This window comes from Rhea americana, unplaced genomic scaffold (genome assembly GCF_003343005.1).
Source record: "Rhea americana isolate MKP2758 unplaced genomic scaffold, rheAme1 scaffold_5, whole genome shotgun sequence".
NCBI lineage: Eukaryota > Metazoa > Chordata > Aves > Rheiformes > Rheidae > Rhea > Rhea americana.
In genome coordinates this window covers 3,034,252-3,054,441 of record NW_028186645.1, presented here as the reverse complement: position 1 = coordinate 3,054,441, position 20,190 = coordinate 3,034,252, and the positions used below count along the sequence as shown (strand labels likewise).

The 20,190-nt window shown below is 44.9% G+C and overlaps 1 protein-coding gene across 3 annotated transcripts in view; it reads right to left on the bottom strand.

Annotated features, from left to right (window-relative positions):
- CCDC85C (coiled-coil domain containing 85C) overlaps window positions 1-20,190 on the bottom strand; it is a 116,918-nt gene that overhangs the window by 9,188 nt on the left and 87,540 nt on the right. For 2 of the 3 annotated variants that reach the window (XM_085317466.1, XM_085317467.1), the window contains exon 4: window positions 3,621-3,716. In XM_085317466.1, the coding sequence (XP_085173592.1) occupies window positions 3,621-3,716 (96 nt within the window). Of the gene's footprint in view, window positions 1-3,620; window positions 3,717-4,982; window positions 5,079-20,190 lie in introns of all 3 variants that reach the window. The other variant, XM_085317468.1, reaches the window with a different exon arrangement.

Below are 20,190 nucleotides of genomic sequence, written 5' to 3'. Positions count from 1 at the left end.
TAAAACTCAAGAGATCTAATCCCAGAAAGCTGTGCTGGAAGAAAACAAATCCTGAAGAGCAAAATCACTTCCTGAGGAGGAGGATCTGTTACTGCTGACCCAGCCCCATTCATTTGCAGATCCTGCCAGGTGTCTCCTCAGCTACTAAAGACACTAACTGCAATTCACAGACTGTATGTTCAATTTGCATCTAAGGTCAGAAACAGGCTTCCTTGTGACTTCTGGCATGTACCAACCGAGAAACTTATAGAAAATGGACAAGTGTATCCTAGGCTCCAAGAGGCTAATGTCATCCTCTTCTTGCTTTTCATTAATTTTCACTGACAGAACACCTAAAGCTGTCCTGACATTTGGCCCTTTGATGATCTGTCAGTGCTATGTTGTCTCCCTGGATGAAACTTCAGCTCAGGCTGGTCCATCCTATGCCTGTGGCAATTCCCAAGCTCCTGTCAGGTCATGCAGCATGGCCCTGGGAAGGACAGATGCATAACCATTATCAACTGCTCCTTCTGCTTTTCTGCAAAAGGGCTCCACAGCCTTACCTTTTTTGAGATAATTTCTATGTTAAACAAGTAACTGTGAACATGCTGTGCCTAGCTGCAGATGCACATGCTGCCTCATCTTGCTTTCTCCATGTTGGTATGTAAACTGTGAAGAACACCTCAGGTATATTTAGTTCTCTTTCATCACTGAATTGAGCCTGTGACCAAGACAGCTTCACCTCAGTTACCCAATCCACTACATCCACCTCCTTTCTGACTTACACTACTGGCCCCGCATGACCACTGAGCTACCCTCAGTGCATTATAAAAACAACAAACTCTCAACAGTCTGGATCACTGCGATAAAACTAAGGGCAGTACTGGGTATGGGGCAAGCATCTCTGTAACAGGAAGTACTGAGATTAAGGAGTGCTCTCCTAAGKATACAAGCCTCATAGACAGTATTTGGTAAGCCAGCTGGACAAAGCATTGGGGAACACAACACAATGAACAGTCCTACGTTGGCAGAGGAACAGACTGGACACCCCACTCAGCCTTTTCCCTGTGGACCAAATCCTGCCTTCTCAACACCCATGAAAGTGACTGAATATCCACTTGATGGTTCTGTGCAAATCAGAGAGATGTCACTCCTGGGGAATTGGATTGTGGGCTAAAAGTTGTTTCCTTACATTTGCCTCCTCCCTATCTCCCCCTGTCTTTAGCAGGTTTGTTCAGCTCCTAAGAAAAGTGCTTTGATGTTCAGTGAGCTACTGAGATGTAGCATATGTACCTTTTATTCTTGTTAGCGAGAACAGTTGTTAGGAGTGCCAACCTGTCATCTTGCTCCTTATTTATTAGGTGTGAATAAACAAAAACTATTTCAGAAGAAAAAATCTGTAAACATTCTCAAGAAAGAACTTTGACTAAATCAAAAGCGGCCCTTCAGCCACGAGGCATTCAGCTGCAGCAAAAAGCATAGGGGACACCCTCACAGATGGGCACAGACAGAGGTAAGTAATCCAGCTCTCGTAGCTACTCAGACATACACCAGCTCTCTCCTGAAAATCGTCCAGATCTGTGCGCAGTGCTGGACCCCTAAATAAGCAGAGCGCCTCAGTTGCCTTTGCTTGGGCACACAGCTGTGACGCTGTGCCCATAAAGCTTCTGGACTTGCATCTGAACAGCCCAGAACACAAGCTGCTCAGAGGCTTGCAAACTTGCATCTGTCTCTGCCTTTCCTAACAAGGAGCTAGCCTGCTACAGCTTTTTTCTAATATTACATGTCATCTATCCAAAGCACAGAGTCTCATTTGTAGGCCACTCTCTTCTCTTCCCCAAGGGAAGGCCAGGTGCTGTATCATATAGGCTGTGAGTGGTCTAACCTGGTAGCTGCTTCCAATTCCCCTCATGCTGCAGCTGGCACTGAAAATGATGTCCAGTTCCTCTAAGTACAGGTAAGACCTACTCCATATGCATGCCATAGGCCAAAAAAAGAAAAAAAAACAACAACCAAAAAAAAAAAGTTATCTTCCATCTAGTTTAAGATCTGTGGCCGGAGACCAAAAACTACATTTTTTATGTGCCACAAGAAGCGGGGGGAGCAGAAAGGACAGAATGCCACAGTTACGGAAGAAAAAGCCTTGTGCACTTCAAAATAATAGTAGTAATCTCGAAGGCATTGGTGGCTTGCATGATTACAGTAAATGCAAGGGAAACGGGACCAGTGACCAGAGAAAAGGAAACCTGGTACAAGTGCAGAAAAGTGAAGATATCATATGGTTCTGCAATGTTATGGATGGCATCACAGCGTAACAGATACACTTATGTACAGGAATATTTTTACCAACAGATGAAATAACAGCATAGTGCAGGATGGAGCACAAAAACTTTCAGCTCACACAGAACCATTCAGGGCAAGCAGAGAAGAAACTTATCCAGAAAATACTGGAAAAATATATGTAGGCAATTGAACTGTTGCTTGTTTGGTCAAGGTTCCTTTGGGATGTACTAAAAATTCTATTAAAAATACTTTTTAATCCTTGTTGATGCTGGAAACCTAGCTCTTGAGATGCACAAAGTTGTATGATCTGGGTATATAAAACCTCAAACGAGCTGAAAACCTCAAGATTTCTGTTTTGAAGGAACTTTTATCATTTGAATTCAAGTTTGATCCAAATCAAACCAAACTTTCTTTCCTTTCATAATTCCTTACACACCATAAATACATAGATTAACTACTTCAGAAATACACATGGTGTTTCTCAAACTTAATATCCTCTGAGGATCTTGCCACTGCTCAGTGGAACTAATATTCTTGCCAGCTGCACTCCTGCTTCTCCTGACTTCTCCTAAGGTCTTGGCTTTACCAGTACCACCTCACATGTCTGTCTTGGAGCCAAACTTTGTGCCATTTAGAGGTCAGATGTGGAAACATGCAAAGTAAAGTGCTTTGTTAGCACTACTTTCTTGTAGCACAGCCTAAGCTAGTGCTGGTGAATCAATCCCACAGCTGAACCTTTTCTCCAGCTTTCAGCCCTGGAGATCTGAGACCCTGGGAATGTTGCTTTGATTTTGTAAAAGCTTTTTAAACTTGTACAAAACTTCTCAAGTTCAACAAATCAATGGAAATGTGCAAATCAGTATATTCCAACCAAAACCTAATTTATTTAGAGATTTTCTAGCCCTCTTTAAGATGTCCTGGGAAGCATTTGCATTGCTGTGTCTTTTAGATACCCCAAAATAACTTGCTTAGCTGTTAAAATATGTAACACCAAACTATTATATTTTTCCTGCTAATGGATGGTCACTAGGACTTCAAAACTTCTGTTTCTTCAGTGCAGTTTTCTTCTTTATCTCAGCAAACAGGGAATGATAAATAGAAAGGGTATCCAACACCTCCAGCATCAAGAGTTTTTGCTGAAGGTCTCCCACCCAAAAATCAGTCATCTGCACAGTTCAGCATCTTGGTTAACTCCTGCCATTTGAAGCAATCATTATTCATCATGATATAAATCCTGGTAACCAGTAATCTGCCTGAGTACTAATTTTCTATTTCTAATTGTCATGATTTCATGAGAACAGAAAATGTCCAGTTATGACACTTCTGTGCTTGTTGCAATGCAGTCTGGGTGTCCTTACCTTCATAGCATGTACAACAGCCTCTGGTTTCTGGCCAACAGGGACATACCCTGCTGCAGGAGAAGACCCAAGATCAGATGTCATGCGAGCTGGTCCCTGTTGGAATAAGGAGAGTACACATGATTTAATTCCCTTTGAGAGATCTAAGAAAGAGGAAGAAAATATCCAGAAAATGCAAGCACTAGCTGCTCTCAAATTCTATATCCTTCAGCCACTTGCAGAGACAAAAGACATGACCTCTTCCTCAGAAGCCATTTCGTTTTAATTCCATTTAAGCCTAGCATCATTCAGTTGAGGTATACTGAGGCAGAAGATCAACTTGGTTTAAAGCTAAATCAGTTCAAGAAACCTTTTTGGTCATTTAGGATAACCTTTTACAAAGACAGGATCAAACAGTTCTCATCCTTCTAGCCAAGGGCACAATGCAAATAGATGATTTTCCAGCATAAGCTGGTCATTTCTAAGAAGTTGCAAACATGAAAGAAACAGTTGGCATAACATTACAGATTTTTTGGCAACATTTTCACATGGTGATCAAGTACTAATCTTCAACTACAGAGAAAATTTTGAAGGCAACCTTAAAAGAAACAGATGTCCAAAACGAGTATTGGCTGGAGTAGTTTCCAAAATGCTGGCCAGTTCTCCTGCGGGGAGAATCCCATCAGGAAAGATACAGAAGTTAAATTTTACAACAGATTCCTATTCTCCAAACAGCCTTGTAAGCACTTTTGATAAGACTTTCCTTTTTTAAAGACCTCTGTCTTGGATTATGTGAGACACAGTCTCTTTGCTCGGAGAGATGTGCCCTGCCTGTTCCTAATATTTGTGCATTTGCACTGTAGCAGTGGAAGAAATCAACAATGAATCCATTGACCAAACTCATATTTAGTTTTCATGGCCTTTAGGAAACACAAAGAATGATTATACTGGGGGCTTGTGAAAGTAAATTAGGATGGCAGAGTGGTATGTAGCACCATTAAAGGAATGCTTTCACATACAGTGCGTGGGCCACTTCATTATCGTCTTTTCCACATTTCAAAACACAACATTTTAAGCCTCGTCCTCTCACTCTGCCTTCTAAGCCAAGGCAAGTAAATTAGCCATGTGAGAAAGAAGGACCAAAGGAGGAACACTTTGCCACTTCTTAACTTTCCAAATGTTTTAGATTTGGGGGGCTTTTTAATTAGTAAAAATAAAGTGTTCATGTGTGAACAGTAAAGAAAAGGATGGGCCAATCCATTAGGCCAAGGACAAAAACAGCGTGAAAGACATGGAGTCTTTCATGTCTAAACCACTGGTCCGTACTTAACCTATATAATGACCAACAGCCATTTACTCGTAATAGCTTCCCACCAACCTTACCTTCATAGCATGTACAACAGCCTCTGGTTTCTGGCCAACAGGGACATACCCTGCTGCAGGAGAAGACCCAAGATCAGATGTCATGCGAGCTGGTCCCTGTTCAACTGAGTTGCTGGTCATATGAAATACACGTCATATGGTCATATGACGTTGCTGGTCATATGAAATATGACCAGCTGGTCATATGAAATACACGTGAAACAATTTTCTTTTAAGGGCAGGCATACCAGGACAAACAAAATTAGAATTAGTAATTCCACAATAGATCTCTAAAGAGATTTAACAGACTGCCAAAGCTTAGAGACCAAGTGACACTCACAGGCTGTGCATGCACCTGGGGCTGCTGGTGAAAAAAAAAATTGTGCGTTCCTGCCCTGGCTGTGAAAACTGTATGGCTACCTGGAGGACATGCCCTCAGCTATCAAGTCCTTTAATGTAACATAGTACAGGCAGAGGCTGGGGGAAAGAGCACCAGAGACTGGATCTACCTCGTCTAAGACTGCACAATTGGTTGCAAATTTCTCACAGAGCTGGTAAATGCAATGCCTTGCAGAAGCAGTCTTCCACAGAGGTCAAAGACAGCAATACATGCATAGCTCCTTTGGCTTTAGCATGAAAATTGTCTTCTCTCCATGAATGATCAAGATCAGGACAATTGAAAGAAGAACATTTGGGATTTTCTGGCCATAAAACCATGCTTGATACAGATCTTCCCCCACAGGCCTCACTAGAAGAAACACAAGAATACCAAGCAAAGGTTGAATGTCTAATATTTCTTCTGAGTTAAGAGTAAATTGACAAAATAAGAGGAATCCTGCTGGATCCTGCAGCTGACAACATTTTAAATATGTTTTTCTGACCAGCCTGGAGTAGATTATAGTTTTGGGAATGTCAGGCAGCAATAGCTTCTCCTCATAAAAGTGAAATCACTAATGAGCAACTAAGCATTTACATGATGATAGCCATCTCATAAAGTTATTACAAAATACCTATGAAACCAGAAAGATTAGAGAGAAATATTTTCCAAAGAATTTGATCATACTTAATGGATGATTGACACAACAAAAAGACTGGTCRTTACTTGTACAAGTGCAAGCAGAGTAATACACAGTGTATATTGTATCACACAAAAAATGCTCCAAGTGGCAGTTTCCTGCTTGAAGAAGTGACTGATCTGTGGCAAAGGAAATCAGCTGAGCTCTACTTGAATAGAGGTAGAGATTTGACTCAAGAAGACAAAAGTAACGTTAAAGAATGGGAATGCAACAAAAAATGGGGTAGTCTCAAACTATCAGAGCCTCAAAACCAGATGATTCATTTCTAAAACACACATGATCCTTGATTCTTAGGCTAGAAGCCAAAAAACCCCCCAGCAAACTGCAACCCTGTCCAAGTTGCTGAGAATAATCCTCCCCGATGGCAGATAACTATGTAACAGATTCCTCAAGGAAAGTGCACAGAATGACCACATTGCCAGCCCTCCCGGCTGCCAGCCACAGAGACCCCCAACACCCTGAAAGAAACCTGACATCATTCGTACAGAAGACCAAACACACACATGAAGAAAGCAGAGAAGCAGACCAGGATCTCATCCATATCCCTAGTTTCTGCATCAGGTAAAAATATCCACATGCTGATAGGGAAAAAGCAGTACTCTACACTGCTAAGGATGCCTAAATATTTATCATCACACTTACAGTTTTATTGTATAGTTGCCTCCTTAGAGAAGTCTCCAGACACAAAAAAAGGGTCAGTGTTTTGTAAAGGATTTAGGTGCTTAATTCTCCCTGATTTCGGTGCAGTTTGCAAAAATGCTTTAGCCAAACTCATCCGCTTCTTGGGCTGAGGCAAACAAGAAGGAGGTCAGACAAAAGGAGTCTGTAATACTCAAGAGGAAAAAATGACAATATAGTCAGCAGGATGCATGGTCAGCTTTGGAGGATGGAGTAGAGGAAAATGGGCAGAGTTCACCGACAGTGTTAGCTGAAGGGGAGGAAATGGAAGGAATTGGAGATAAGGTCAAGATTTCTCAACTGGAAAACTGCCAACAGTGAGAGAGCAGGGAGGAAATAGGAAGAAAAAAGAGGATGTGCATACTGCCCAGCAGCAAAATAAGTGAGATGAAACACAGAGGAGCGAAAACAGAGATAGGACATTAGGAAGAGGTCAGGAGGGAGAGGGAAATCTCTGGAAGTCGGTGTTCAGGTAGCTGAAATCACACAGGAGGAGGAGATTCTTCATGCCTAAAATAGACATATTTGGAAAATTTGGGTCAAGAACTTCTATGGTTGCACCCCAGCACTGTATCTCATCTATTCTGACGACCTCCATCACTGTAGACTGTAGAAATCTATGCCCTTCCTATTCCTTATAGCTGACCTTTTCATAGCCATGGGAACATGACTGACTCAGCAGCCTGCCGGATAATAATAATGAGGTTAATCTAGTTACATCCTAACAAACAGAAATTCTGCATTTAAACAAAAAGCAATGCAGTGTGTGTTGTGGGACATGTATCATTGACTTTCTTCTCCGTGTCTGGTTTGGTCAAACATGCACTCTCTGCATTAGGCAGATGTCTGACTTTTCCACTTGGGAGGTTTTCATAGCATTCAGTAGCTCAGAGATGGTTCATTCTCCATCCTCAGACATGTGCCTGAAGTGCCACATAATTATATAAATGCATGGTGATAACAGATAGTTCAGAAGTCATCAAAAAGGATGACATATTTATAATAAAGCTGTTGAGAAATACAATCTTGATTGCTTTTCTAGCTTACTTCTGCTGAAGTTGAAGCAACTAATGAGAAGCTGAGTCATTTCAAATGCAAAGCTTCTTATTCTTTTTGGCCCTGAGTATCTTTGGAGTTGCTTCAAATTTACAGCAGCAGAGCTGAAACTAGAAGTTAGCACATTTAATTCAACAGTTATACAATGAATTTGTAATTTAGGAAGAAAATGAATGTACATTTTATGATGTGGCATCAAATGATCACCTAGGTGATTGCATGCCTCTTTCTGTTTCATCCATAACCAGTTATGCTACCAGAAGAAAGGACTGTCCAGTGGTGAGAGTATTAGCCTAAGACCAGACGGCTCTCAGTTAATATCTGATGCATCACAGAGTTCCTGAGGCCTTGGAGAAAGTGCACAATGCATGATGTTTGCTGAGTACCCCACCTCTGAGGCCAGGAGGAGCAAGATGCCCTTTTCCTGAGACACATCTTTAGGAAGTGAATGGCCTCATTGCCAGATGTGAGAACTACATGCAATCCAGATGTTAAGTTGCATGTGACCCATCTGACATTTCCTAAGTGGGTGCTTTTGCTGCTCTGTAAACAACTGTGGCAGTTCAGAGCTTCAGAGACTGTTGTAGCCTGGATCTCTATGAGATTGCCCCTGGAAAGAACAGTCCTATTTCTCCTGTCAGGACACTGCAAAGCCCAGAGAGGCTCATGAGCCTCATCCAGGTGCCTCATGGGTGGCAAATCCTAAGTACCCAGCACCTGTTCCAGTGAGAGAACCAAGATGAGAGCTATTCCTCCACCTCTCCTGCTTTCTCTCTGCATAAAGTAATGAATCACCTATTGAACTCCCTTCCCCAATTCTGTTTGAGCCTCAAAGACATGCAGCAGTTCCCTGAAGAGCTCCACAGGATGCTCCTCTATTGCCACTCAAACCAAGACCCCCTCTCAGAAACCTCTCACAGGAGCCTCAACTGCAGGGCTTGGGATTCAAGTCTGATGTCTGTTTGGGGGTTCACAGTGCAGCTGTATCATTAATAGACTAAGAAAAGAGAGAGGAGCTCTGCAGTCCCTTATGTCAGAGCATCCATTAAAGTGCTATGCTACGCAAAGGAGGTAAATCCTCCAGTTCTCTATCTGCTAAGAATTATGCTTGACCTGGTGATGGCATCAAATCAGAAGCAGAAAACAAACCAAATAAAACTAGCCTCAATGCACTCCATGTGCCCAGAGCCCAAAGAGGATCAGTCAAGCAGCAGTATGTGCAAAACAAGAAAATCTGAACACCACCAGTATTGGCAATGATCCTTTCTAATTTGACACCAAAAAAACCAAAGAGCAGAGCCCTTAACTGCAGTTGCTTGAGAGCACCTGCTACTGTTTAGCCAAGTATGATGGTGCTGGGATCGCACAAGACAAAATTGCCTAATGAGTCCCTGTTGGCTTTATCTAGTTGTGTGGGATGTGGTCCAACACAGATGCGGAAGAAACACGGTTCTCAAGGCTCCATTTCCACATGTTCAATGGAACAAAACTAGTAAGACTCACTGAACAATACACATTGGGAACTCCTGGCAATGATACACATCTGGAGGGGCAAAATAAGGCTTAAAAATATGAATAGTTCTTAATAACAGTGGGAATACTTCAGAATCCAAATGTAATTTCACCTCCAAGAAGAAAAGAACTTAACTGGGCAACCAGAAGTGTCTGGTTTTTTTAAAGGTTTTGATTTGGAAGTTTAATAAAGCAGCACTGGAATTGTGATAAATAATATCTGCTTGATTCGGCCAGGGAACTGAAAAACATGAGACTTTGGTCAAGAGATTAAAAAACCTCTTTCTCTTCAATCATATTCTGTGTTTTAATTACATCCTCTCCTACCTCAACTCCAAGACAGCTGTTCCTGGTCTGCAGGAAGTCTGCAAAAGAACCAGCTAAGTTTCAAAACTGAGAGGAAAACTTCCATGCTGATTTTGCTTCAYGGAACAGCCATAGCCCAGGCACTGAGAGTGTTACAGACCAAAGTGGAGCATGCACGCAAGCATTGTTGCTCCTGAACTTCACATCGTTTTGCCTTCTATTAATTTTTGTCTATGATTTCAAAAAAAGCAGACATTTAGGATTCAAATCTGATTAAGTAAGCCACAATGTTCTAATAGCATACCTCAGACAACATTAAAGCTAAATGGAATCATATGAGATACTGTGAAGTTTTTATTGTTGAGACAGAGCAAGGAAAATTACATTATAGGCAGGCACTGCCAGACAACTCACAATAAAATTCCCAGGCACGTATATTTATTTCACTGTGGTTTTGCTTGTAGCCTGTCTATCCATGTTTGAATTATACTACAGCCTTTCCTTAGCACTCATCATATCCCATCCAGCTGTTTTACATAAATATAGGTGCCTGCGCTGCTCCATAAATTAGGAGCTGTTGAGGGACATGAAAGAAGCAGTAACATGCCYGCAGCCATGTGGAAAGATGCTGGCAGAGCCAGGCAGTAACATGGAAAAGCCTCGAGTTCAACTGCAAACTTCAGCCTTGGGTGCTAAGGCTCCTGAAGTCTGGGCAGAACGGAGAGGCTCATCCTGTTCTGCTTTTGTGAACTGGGCTTCTGGTTAMAACGTTCAGAAAGCATCTGAACAAAACCCCACAGGGCAGGGTCACAGCATCACACAGGCTGATGCTTCTCTGCTGCTTTCTCCCTGCTCATCCCTCTCTCCTTCTTCCCTGCTACCCAAATGCAGCTCTCATCTCCCAGCCCGTCACAGCACCCCGCTATCTCCACAAGTGCAACAGGCAGTCAACTTACCCCATGGATGGGGAAAGGTTTGCATACATGACCATAAATCCCAGCATTTAATATTAAACAAACAAAATCAGGAGCATCGCATGTGGAKGAGCGTGGCAGCATCAGAAAAGCATTCTGAAGTGACACCCTGTGCAAGACCAGCTCAGTGAGGGACCCAGCCTTGGCGTTCCCCGCTCGGCACATCATGCTCAGGCACACGGATGTGCTTGCAGGCACCGCTAGAGTAAGCAGGGATGCCCGCTTCTGCAGTGGCCTGACTAACAGACCGGGAAACACGATGGTTCAGATTTGCTGACATCAAAAAAATGGGAAACCAGCCCAGGCACAAAGGGATCCTAATCCACGTGCCTTGAACTTGCCCCTTTTCTTGACTTGTGCCACAAACGAGTAAGAACAAGTACCAAACTGCTGTTGGGCAGGAGATGCTGTCTTACCCCAGCTAGCCGGACCCTGAGCACATGAGCAAGATTCATCAGTTTAGCACCAACATCTCGCATAGCTTCATGCCTGGAGAGGAGCACAGTTAGAGTTAGTGTTTGGAAAGAACGCAGGGAAAAACAGCAGCATGAAATGCACTAGGCCAGTCTTGCCTGAGAGGAATATGGCACTGACCCTTGCAGGGAACCAGCCAAAACCCTGAAGCACGGGCTCCTCTTCTCAAACGTAGCACGAGCAGCACCGAGAGGAAGCAGCCCAGCTCCTGCTTGGCTTATGCAGAAAGCTGATTCATTCAGAAAGAGAAATCTCATGGCATATCTTTCACACTGAACTCAGTGGCAGCCCAAGGAGATCGCACCAAAAAACTCTCCCGCTCTCTTGTGCTAGGAGAAAAATCCCCAAACGTGCAGCTCTAACACCATCGCACTGACCTGAAAACCTGCCCCAGCCCCAGGGCAGGATCGGTGCAGAAGAGATGCAGGAAACCTGCTGTGCTCAGACGGGGTATTTTCTGCATAGGCGCTTCACTTTTTTTGAGACCATCAGTCTCAAAAATACTCCAAGTCCTACAAAGGCAAATCAGAGCATCTAACTGTGGATCCCTGCCTGCTCTGCAGCCCGGGCCTCGCTCCCCTGCCTCCGTGTGCCGCACAGTGGCGGAGGGGTTAATGGCTGAAACAAAGAGCCGGTGCTGAGCAGCTCTGAAGCGTGACATGATTCTCAACCAACGTTTCGCCTTCCCCTCCTTCAAAGCCCTTTCCTCCCCTTCTGCATCTTGTCATGTCTGTAGCACACTTCTGCCACYGTACACGGTGCTCTTAAAGGAGACCGGCTCCTCTTTTGGCCCAAAAGGGACAACTTCGCCTGGAGATGACCTGCCAGGGCTCCTCACTGGCTGCAAGAAGGGGATTTCCTAGGAGGTGACACCAGATGACCAGCACTAGCTCTGTAACAAGCCACCTTGCCCAACACTGTACAAACTACAACCTTTCTGCCATCCTGCTCCTGGTGGTGCCTTACCTCCCATCTGAGCACGCGAGACCTTCCCCAGGGCCAGAGAAGACCCACACCCAGCATGTGCCCAGTCTGMTGGGCAGATGACACAAAGCAACAGTGGCACTTTATGACTGTTGTTATGAACCTTCTACACAAAGAGGCTGCCAGCATCCAACTCCAATCCAACCAACCCACCCCTCCTCAGAGCTAGGCGGCTGYACTGCCCCACGTTCCCAAAGTCATAGCACGCCACTTCACAGCTGTGAGCACTTGACACCCTGCCACCATGCGCACGGGAAGAGACATGTGGGAGATCCTGCAGAAGGGACACCRGCTCCCCCCAACAACATTGTCCCGCAGACCTTCACCATGAGTGGGAAGCCCTCAGTGCTTGGTATTAGCATCCTCTCTAGCAAATCAAGAGACTTCATTGCAGATGCTAATCTCCTTCAGCATTACTTAATTTGCTCCCTTTAATCATAGCAAGCAGCTGGTCATGTAAACATTCAAATCCATGAATTAACTATTGGGTCCGCACAGGAGCCAGGCAGAGCTCAGACACCACCTAGTCAGACAGTGTGCATCTTCAGGGCCCTGGAAAAGTTTAGTGAAATCTACTTAAGTAGCAAAAAGGGCTTACATGGTCCTTTTRATTAATAAAGAAACATTTGAACTGTTTCATTGATTTCCAGGGATAAACATCAAGGGCACCCACAAAGGAATAGCTCTTCTCCTCCCCAGCAGGCACAACACACCGTGCACTGCACGGGCTGTGCTGGCATATCAAAGGAAGGGGAGCTCTTCGGGGACTGCTCAGGACAGAACAAACAAAGTCAGGACATTGTTTGCAACTGGATCTCATCTGCAAACAGGAAGAGTGTCTTTTATCAGCACTGAGCTAATGGTACATCACAGTTGCAGTCCTGGGAAACTCCGTAGCACTTGCAAGTCGGTGAGCCAGCTTCATCCGGCAGCGGAAATGGAAAGGAAAGCAGTTGTTGTTAGGACTTGCAACCGTGCTGCAGCGCTGAAATTGGTGTATGCTGTYGAAAAGCACCATTGAAAGCTTCGGCAGCCCCTGGATTACGAAATGGTTACCAGGAAGACATACTGTAGAGCAGTTTSAGCCCGTAATTACCTGATACAAATAAGCAAAAAGAAATCTATCTGCTGCTGACGGAACTAACCCATGTTTTTCCATGGACAAAGTGCACTAACTCTGACTGACTCATAGGGGCACTATCACCATTAATATTTTGCAAAGTGTTAGTTCTTTGATTAACTTCAAGCACATTCAATATTAGAAGGAAATAGCAGGTATTTTTCAAACACTCCTGATTTTGAAGTGCACCTCCTGATTTGGGCTTGGCCTGGCTGAAAAACGTGTCAGTGCTGGAGGACACCACGCGGATGCCTGCTATGCTCCCCTGCACGTGCACGCACATCTCATCCCTCTGGGTTTCCATGTCGGCCRGGCTGCTTCAGCCGTGGCCGGCAAAGCAGCTTCCTGGAAAAAACCCTATGGCCCAGGCCAAACGCTGACCCTGTGCTAACACTGGTGCCGAATGAACGCGAGGGTCTACAGCGGACATCAACGTAGGTGAAGCTTTGTCCCACATCCTGCGGTGACCTGTAATGGTGGGCTCAGGATACGGGCTGTCAGCCCCCCTTCTGGCTCATCGCAGCCCCCAAACTTTGTGAACGCCTAACTTTGCGCTGGCTGGCTGTCGTGAGGAGAAGAGACACCCGCTGCTCAGAGACATCTGAGTAACCGCTGATGAAGGACAGCTGCCTTTTAAAATGTACTGGCTTGTTCTCAGCTGCTTGTAATGCCCTCTCTGAAGTTTTACAATAGCGTTCCCCAGGCTGCAAATCCTGCYGCTCTCCTGACAAACCCTTCACGTCGTTTCCCCCTCTGCAGCCCCTCTTGCCGCAGCGGCAGAACGGCTGCCTCGAGTTTCTCCCTTTGTCCGCTCAACGGCGTCCCGGTGCCACCGGCGCAGCCAGTGGAAGGAGCCGCCGCCCGCYGCGCTCCTCGCCCGCCGGTTCCCCTGCGTCCGGAAAGGTACCAGGCTGGTCAGGCGGCCGCCGCTGCAGTGCGGGGGCTGCACACTGTCAGRGAGGATTTGGGGAGCCCCTCACCTCGTGGGAGCTCCCGACCAGGCCCTGCGCCGCAGAGAGCCGGCCTGAAGGTCCAGCCAGTTCCCCGGTGCTCGAGGACGGCGCCTCCGGAGCAGCGAGGCCCGAGAGCTGCCTTTGGCTCTTCCGCATGATTCTTCTGGACACCATCCCTGATATCACATGAACAGTAATCTTTGCGTGTTTAAAACTTGATTTTGCAAGTCAGGCTGGTGTTAAGATGCCCAGGGAGGAATGGATTTATCCTCCGCACATGACTAACAGACTTGCCCTGGGTCCCTCCTCCCCAAGGACAGGCTTTGGCCACGTTTAACTTCCAACTCTGCTCATGCCAGGCTAATGCAGATGCTTAATTTGATATTTCCCCTACAGGGACCTGAGGGAAAGATATCGTGTCATGTTCTCACTTTTCTTCTGCCCTAACCTTCACATCAAAGAGGTTCAAAGCCACCATCTTTCCTGCTACAAGGGAAAGACAGGACTCATGGGAGCACAAGGTGTAGCTATTACATGCCATCACACCGCCCTCCCTCACCACCGCAACGGCAGGCTCAGGACTCCGCCAGCACGTCAGCTAAGGAGTCTCCTATCATCCCTTTCCACCCTATCTCACGGCTTCTCTTTACACCTACAGACCACAAGCATTTGGGTTTGTTTTTATATCAGTGTACATACCATATGGCAAAATGAAATACACTTTTCACAAGTACCTTTACGAGGCAGAGCTACGAAACATGGCTGGTTATGACAGTGAAATCAAGGAAAAGTGAAATCAAGGGAAAGAGCCAAACAAGCAACAGCAGCACCAGGCAAGCAGCAGTGGGATGCTGCAGCCTAGCAGTCACTGCAACCACGGGAAGTTTAGTTCCAGGCGCAGCCTGTGCATTTTCCATGYCACAGTTACTGGATGAAAATGCAGATGCAATGAGAGGCAGTGCTGGGAAGGCAGAGATTTAGCACTGCTCAGCTGAATGCCTACCTCCCAGCTACATAACCACACTTTCTCTGCTTATTTGCAATTTCTCATAGACCTCATTTTTTTATGGGGTACAGATTTAGTAGGGAAAAGATGTTGTCTCTTCCCAGCTTGGCCTCTAGTCTAAAACAGACTCCTGAGAGATGTAAGTTTGAACATCCCAAGAGGAAAATCTCACTTTTCTCAGGGGAATTTTATCTAGTCACTAGTGACCTGCGTGAAGGATGGGCAATGGCAGTGTAATCACTATCTTCTCAAAGGAAGGTGCTTCACTCTGTCCTTCCAGAGGACATCTGCAGATGCTCCCCCCTGAGAGGACTACAGTCTCTAAATCTCAGATGAACACAGGCACCTTCCTCCAGCCTTGACTTAAGAGTATCTTATGGGGCACTGTAAGGAGCTGCTACTACTCAGCAAGTCACATAGAAAACTACTATAATGAAACTCAATACACAAACCTAATGAAGGGGTGGGGGGGTTTAAGCAAAAACTCAGTAACTCTGATTCAGTCTTGAATAGATGTCACCCACCCTCATAYCCACAAATTCACCAAAAGGTGCTTGTCCGCGTGGTCTGGTCAGAGTTGCTGTGTGCAACACACAGGGCAAGGGACACCAGCTAGCAAGTCCTACCAACATCTCTTTGGTGACAGTGAATTGGCTTTTGGTCAGATTTTTATACCCTTTATGAGTCACCAGTTAGCATGGGGCAATCTATCAATTCAGTATCTTGCTTACTAACCCTGCATAAATCCTAGGAAGGCTGCTGCCTGTTGTCTCCTCATTTTGGGAACCTGAACTAAGTCTTCCTGATAAAGTAACAGGAAGCGTAATGGCATATCCATGGGGTAACCTTACTGCCATTATCCTGTTATCAGGGAATGAGTCTTCTAGTGACAAGCCATCTGTGCTGTGGCCTTATCAGAGCACAGACCTTCTGGTCCTGATGCAAACAACGCATCCCTCACATCCCTCAGTGTTTACCCATTTGTCTGCTGTCAGTTGTCTCTTGTGTTATCAGTGCAGGCCATTCCTTGCTCTAGTGTTCCTTCTGGCATTTTCATACATTTCCATCCAACTAATCCTAATATTGCTAGTACAAATCTCWACAGTCACTTCCAGCAGAAGCAGAATTCTTATTAAAAATCACTTGAACACTCTTTGCCCATTTTAAGTCTAAGTCAGCCAGGCTGGCTCCAATTGCTAATAACAAGCTTGTTCACTAATGATAGTTTATGCCAATGCAGATAAGTGGCTCCCCCTCAAAAAAAAAGGGCTTATGAACTTGTCAAGATGAGCTACCTCCAACTCTAGAAATATAAACCTTAAGACCGCCTTCCAAGTCTGGACACTCAAGATGTACCTGAGGCCCGGCCGCAGGGTAGCGGGCAGGAACATGAAGTGCTGCAGGGATTGTGTGTACAAGTCAGAGCATCAAAGTAATGAGCAAGAACATGCCAAAAGGAGTGGAGAAGAGACAGAGAGGCAAGTTCTGAGCTGTGCCTCAGCTACAGTATTTTTCATCAGCTTTGCTACAGAGGCCTCAAATGACCAAGAAATCGGTAACTGAGATTTTACTCCTTAAAAAAGAAATTGCTGAAACATTATTGTTAGTACCAAAAACACAGCCTTACCACCGTGGATGGGGATCTTCCTTTCCTCCTACACATTCTCTCAGTGTCAGAAACAGTATTAAAAAGATTATTAGATATGCACAGAAGATTAAGCATTGTGTATGCTAGCTTTAAGGAAAGACACAGAGATTTGAGAGCTGATACCAAGTATGGACAATTCCACCTCTCAGTCTTAATTCATCATTAGCTTACCACTAGAGAAAGCCCATGAGAGAAACAAGTGAGCTCTTCAGCAGTGCCATAGCGTTCCAAAAATTAAATATCGCCTTTCAGTATGTACCACTGGAGGATCCTGCAGCACTTAGCGCTATTTAGCTTAGTGATAAACAATTACCTCAAAACCATGCTATAGAATGGGTGACTTCCCACACAATTCCTTAGAGGGAAAAACTGAGACACAGAGAGCTGAAAGAAGCTGCACATGTGCACCGAAGGAAAGGCGCTCCACAGCGACAGCCACAGTAGCTGATTCACAGAACTGTACCAACAAGACTCCTACTCTCCCTGCAAATGGCAATGACCTGAAGCTGTCATTATTCTAAAATTCTAGGTGTTACTGAAATACAATTCCCATCYCACTACCCAGAGGTGAGACTATACGAACAGGCAATCTAGACTCCTTGGACAATGCCAACAGACAAAACTGAAGGTCAGTAACTTCCACTCAGCGTAATTAAAATTTAGGAAAGCTCTGGGAGCTGGAAGAGTTTTCAGAACAGACAGAGCATCCCTTTTCAATGCTCTCTAGGCACAGAGGTGTTTCAGTTTCCAGTGTCTTAACCTGAGACTCCCCTGTCTGTGCAGACGAAGACACGAATGCAACGTGGTGGTGAGGGGGGGAACCTATTTCAGCTGCTCAGGAGAACCCAAGACATAACAACAGCCTGGGCTGCTAAATAAAAGGTCAAGCTCTCCAAGGACATTGTGGGATCGTTTCCATCACTGACACCCAGACATTGTGCCAGCCAGGCTGCAGTCCTCAGCAGTATATTGCTTACAGGCAGCTCAGATTCAGCACCCACGCCTGAGATGTTGTCTGATGGACAGCAAGGCTGAGCCAGTCTGGAAGATGCTGGCTATGGGAATGATGAAGCCTTCTTGGCTTCCTCCTACTTGTCCTGGAGCCTATTCCTGCTCATTGCACTGGAGCAGCAGGTCCCACAGGACTGTGTGTGGTTAGCTCCCTCTCAAATCTCCTAAGAGTTCGAGGCTGGGACAATTGCCCTTCCCTCAYCTTTCTGAAGAAGATAGTGAACCTCGGAGGACCCAAGTGAGAGATCACTCACTCCAAGTGATTTTGTTATGGGGTACATGGAGTCAGGAAGGCTGACTAGTGTGCTATTAATTAAATCTAACATAAGCATGCCTGCCCACTGTCACACCTTTACTTGYAATGGCCAGGGTTTTATAGGTCAGAACTAACCCCCTGGGACTTCTTTTCATGGATATTTGGTAGCTACTGCACACCACCACAGCAAATCTGTAATTCACTTTCAGCATGATGCACCACTGACCAAACAGACAGTAATTCCACTCACACAGCAATTCTGAGTGTCTTTCAATTCTGTGGCTTGAGTATACTGGTGTCCACCATCCAGGATCCATTCAAAACAAAAGCTATTTAATTAACTGGGGTATGTCAGGGCCACAGAGAGATGGAGTGATGCTTATGTACAAACTTAATGACAGTGAGGGATGCACTGGAGCAACCAAACTCCCAAACTGCTCCCAAATTGTTGCACAGAAAGTGACAATGATGAAACCCTGAGCAGATGTGACAGTTTGGAGCAGATTTCAATTGTGGGCCATCACTCATAAGAAAGAAGCCTATACACACAGAAAGAATGATTTTTCACAGACATATGCCTGCTGTCAAAAAAAGGCTGCAGAGAAAGTCAGGTATTTCTAACTGTCCACGTGGAGATGCCTGAGATATTTGAAGGAATCTGCATGGATTTGCGATCATTATCCTTTATCACAGAAATGGTATCATATGTCAATCCCAAAAACAAAAGGCTTTTGGGTAAGATTAAATAAATAAGTGACTATTTAAGTTGTCCAGACGGTATGGATTCGGATCCAGAATTGYTCTGGTACTGCCTCTCAAACATCCTCCCCCAGAGAAGGCAGAATACAACCAGGGTAACAGATGAAGGTGTCACACCACAGCTGGGCCTCTGGATAAACATTCACATGAGGTGCCACATCTTCCTTGAGCAAGGATGGAAAGCAGTTACAACTGGCCAGGAATGGATCCAGCAGGCATCTGCAGAGTTACAAACAGAGAAGGCTCCCAATCCAGACATCTTTTCCATGGACAGCAGCCAACTGGGTCCCAGTCTAACTCACAAGATAGCCACAAAATTGTGTGCAGCAGTGTTTCTTGGGGCAAGCAGCCCAGGCCAATCAAGTATCTCCTACCTGAAACCACACTGAMGATCAAAAATCTGAGCACATAAGAAGGGAAGGAAAAACTTAAGTCACCTGTACAGACATATTTTTCCAAGGATAAGGCTCACACCCCTGTGCCCTCCTTATATTTATCTATAGTAAGTCTCCTGACTACTACAGGGGGAACAAAGTTAGAAAAGAGGATATTTAGCCAAAGCCTTCCATTTTGTTTACATGGTTTTGTCTAGTTTTCTGATTGGAGGTTCTCTATTCATTCTGCAATTCATTAGGGACAGAAAGGCTCTATATTTTCCTAAATTTGGATTTTTATTAAGGGATTCTTTCTTAAATTATTACATTTCCCCTCTTCTACTAATCTAAGAGGAATGCTAAACCTACTGAATGACTTTGACCCAAGTAGCTAACCAACATAGTCCTATACCATTTGTAGAGCTGCAGACTGTGGGCTTTGGACACAGAGCAGAAGATCCCAAAAGGCAGCGAGCACCCAAAGCTGTGCCCCCAGCAGGTCTTTGCTCGAGTTCGTAACAGCRGTAGCCAGCTCGTGGCAGGACACCACGGACTGTATATACGCTCTTCCTGCAATCTGGAACATGATGTCACCGAGCAAATGTCATRTCCCAGGCACTTAGGTAAACATCTGGCAGATAGTCATCTGGCATTGTTCATTCTCCTCAGCCATACTTAGCACGGTAATGACCATGTATTGCTGGGCTGCAAAGAGGTGCCCTGTGGACAGCAGCACAGTATTTACTTTTCACAAKAGTATTCTCTGACTTCAATCAAGATTCTGCTGTCGCTTGAGAAGAAGCAAAGCAGGCAGATCTTAGGAAACATAAACTTCATCTGTGATACAGAAAAAATGAATCACAAGTCCTAAGAACTTAATCACTATAGAAATCTGGACTACGCACTGTTRGACACTTGGCAGAACAGCCTTCATCTAATCCATGGCTAGCTTTTTGACAACAGACATAAAAACAAATGTTCATAAAGAAGGAGCAGCAGGTTTAAAAGGACTAAATCTTCCACAACAGTGACCACCAGTTAT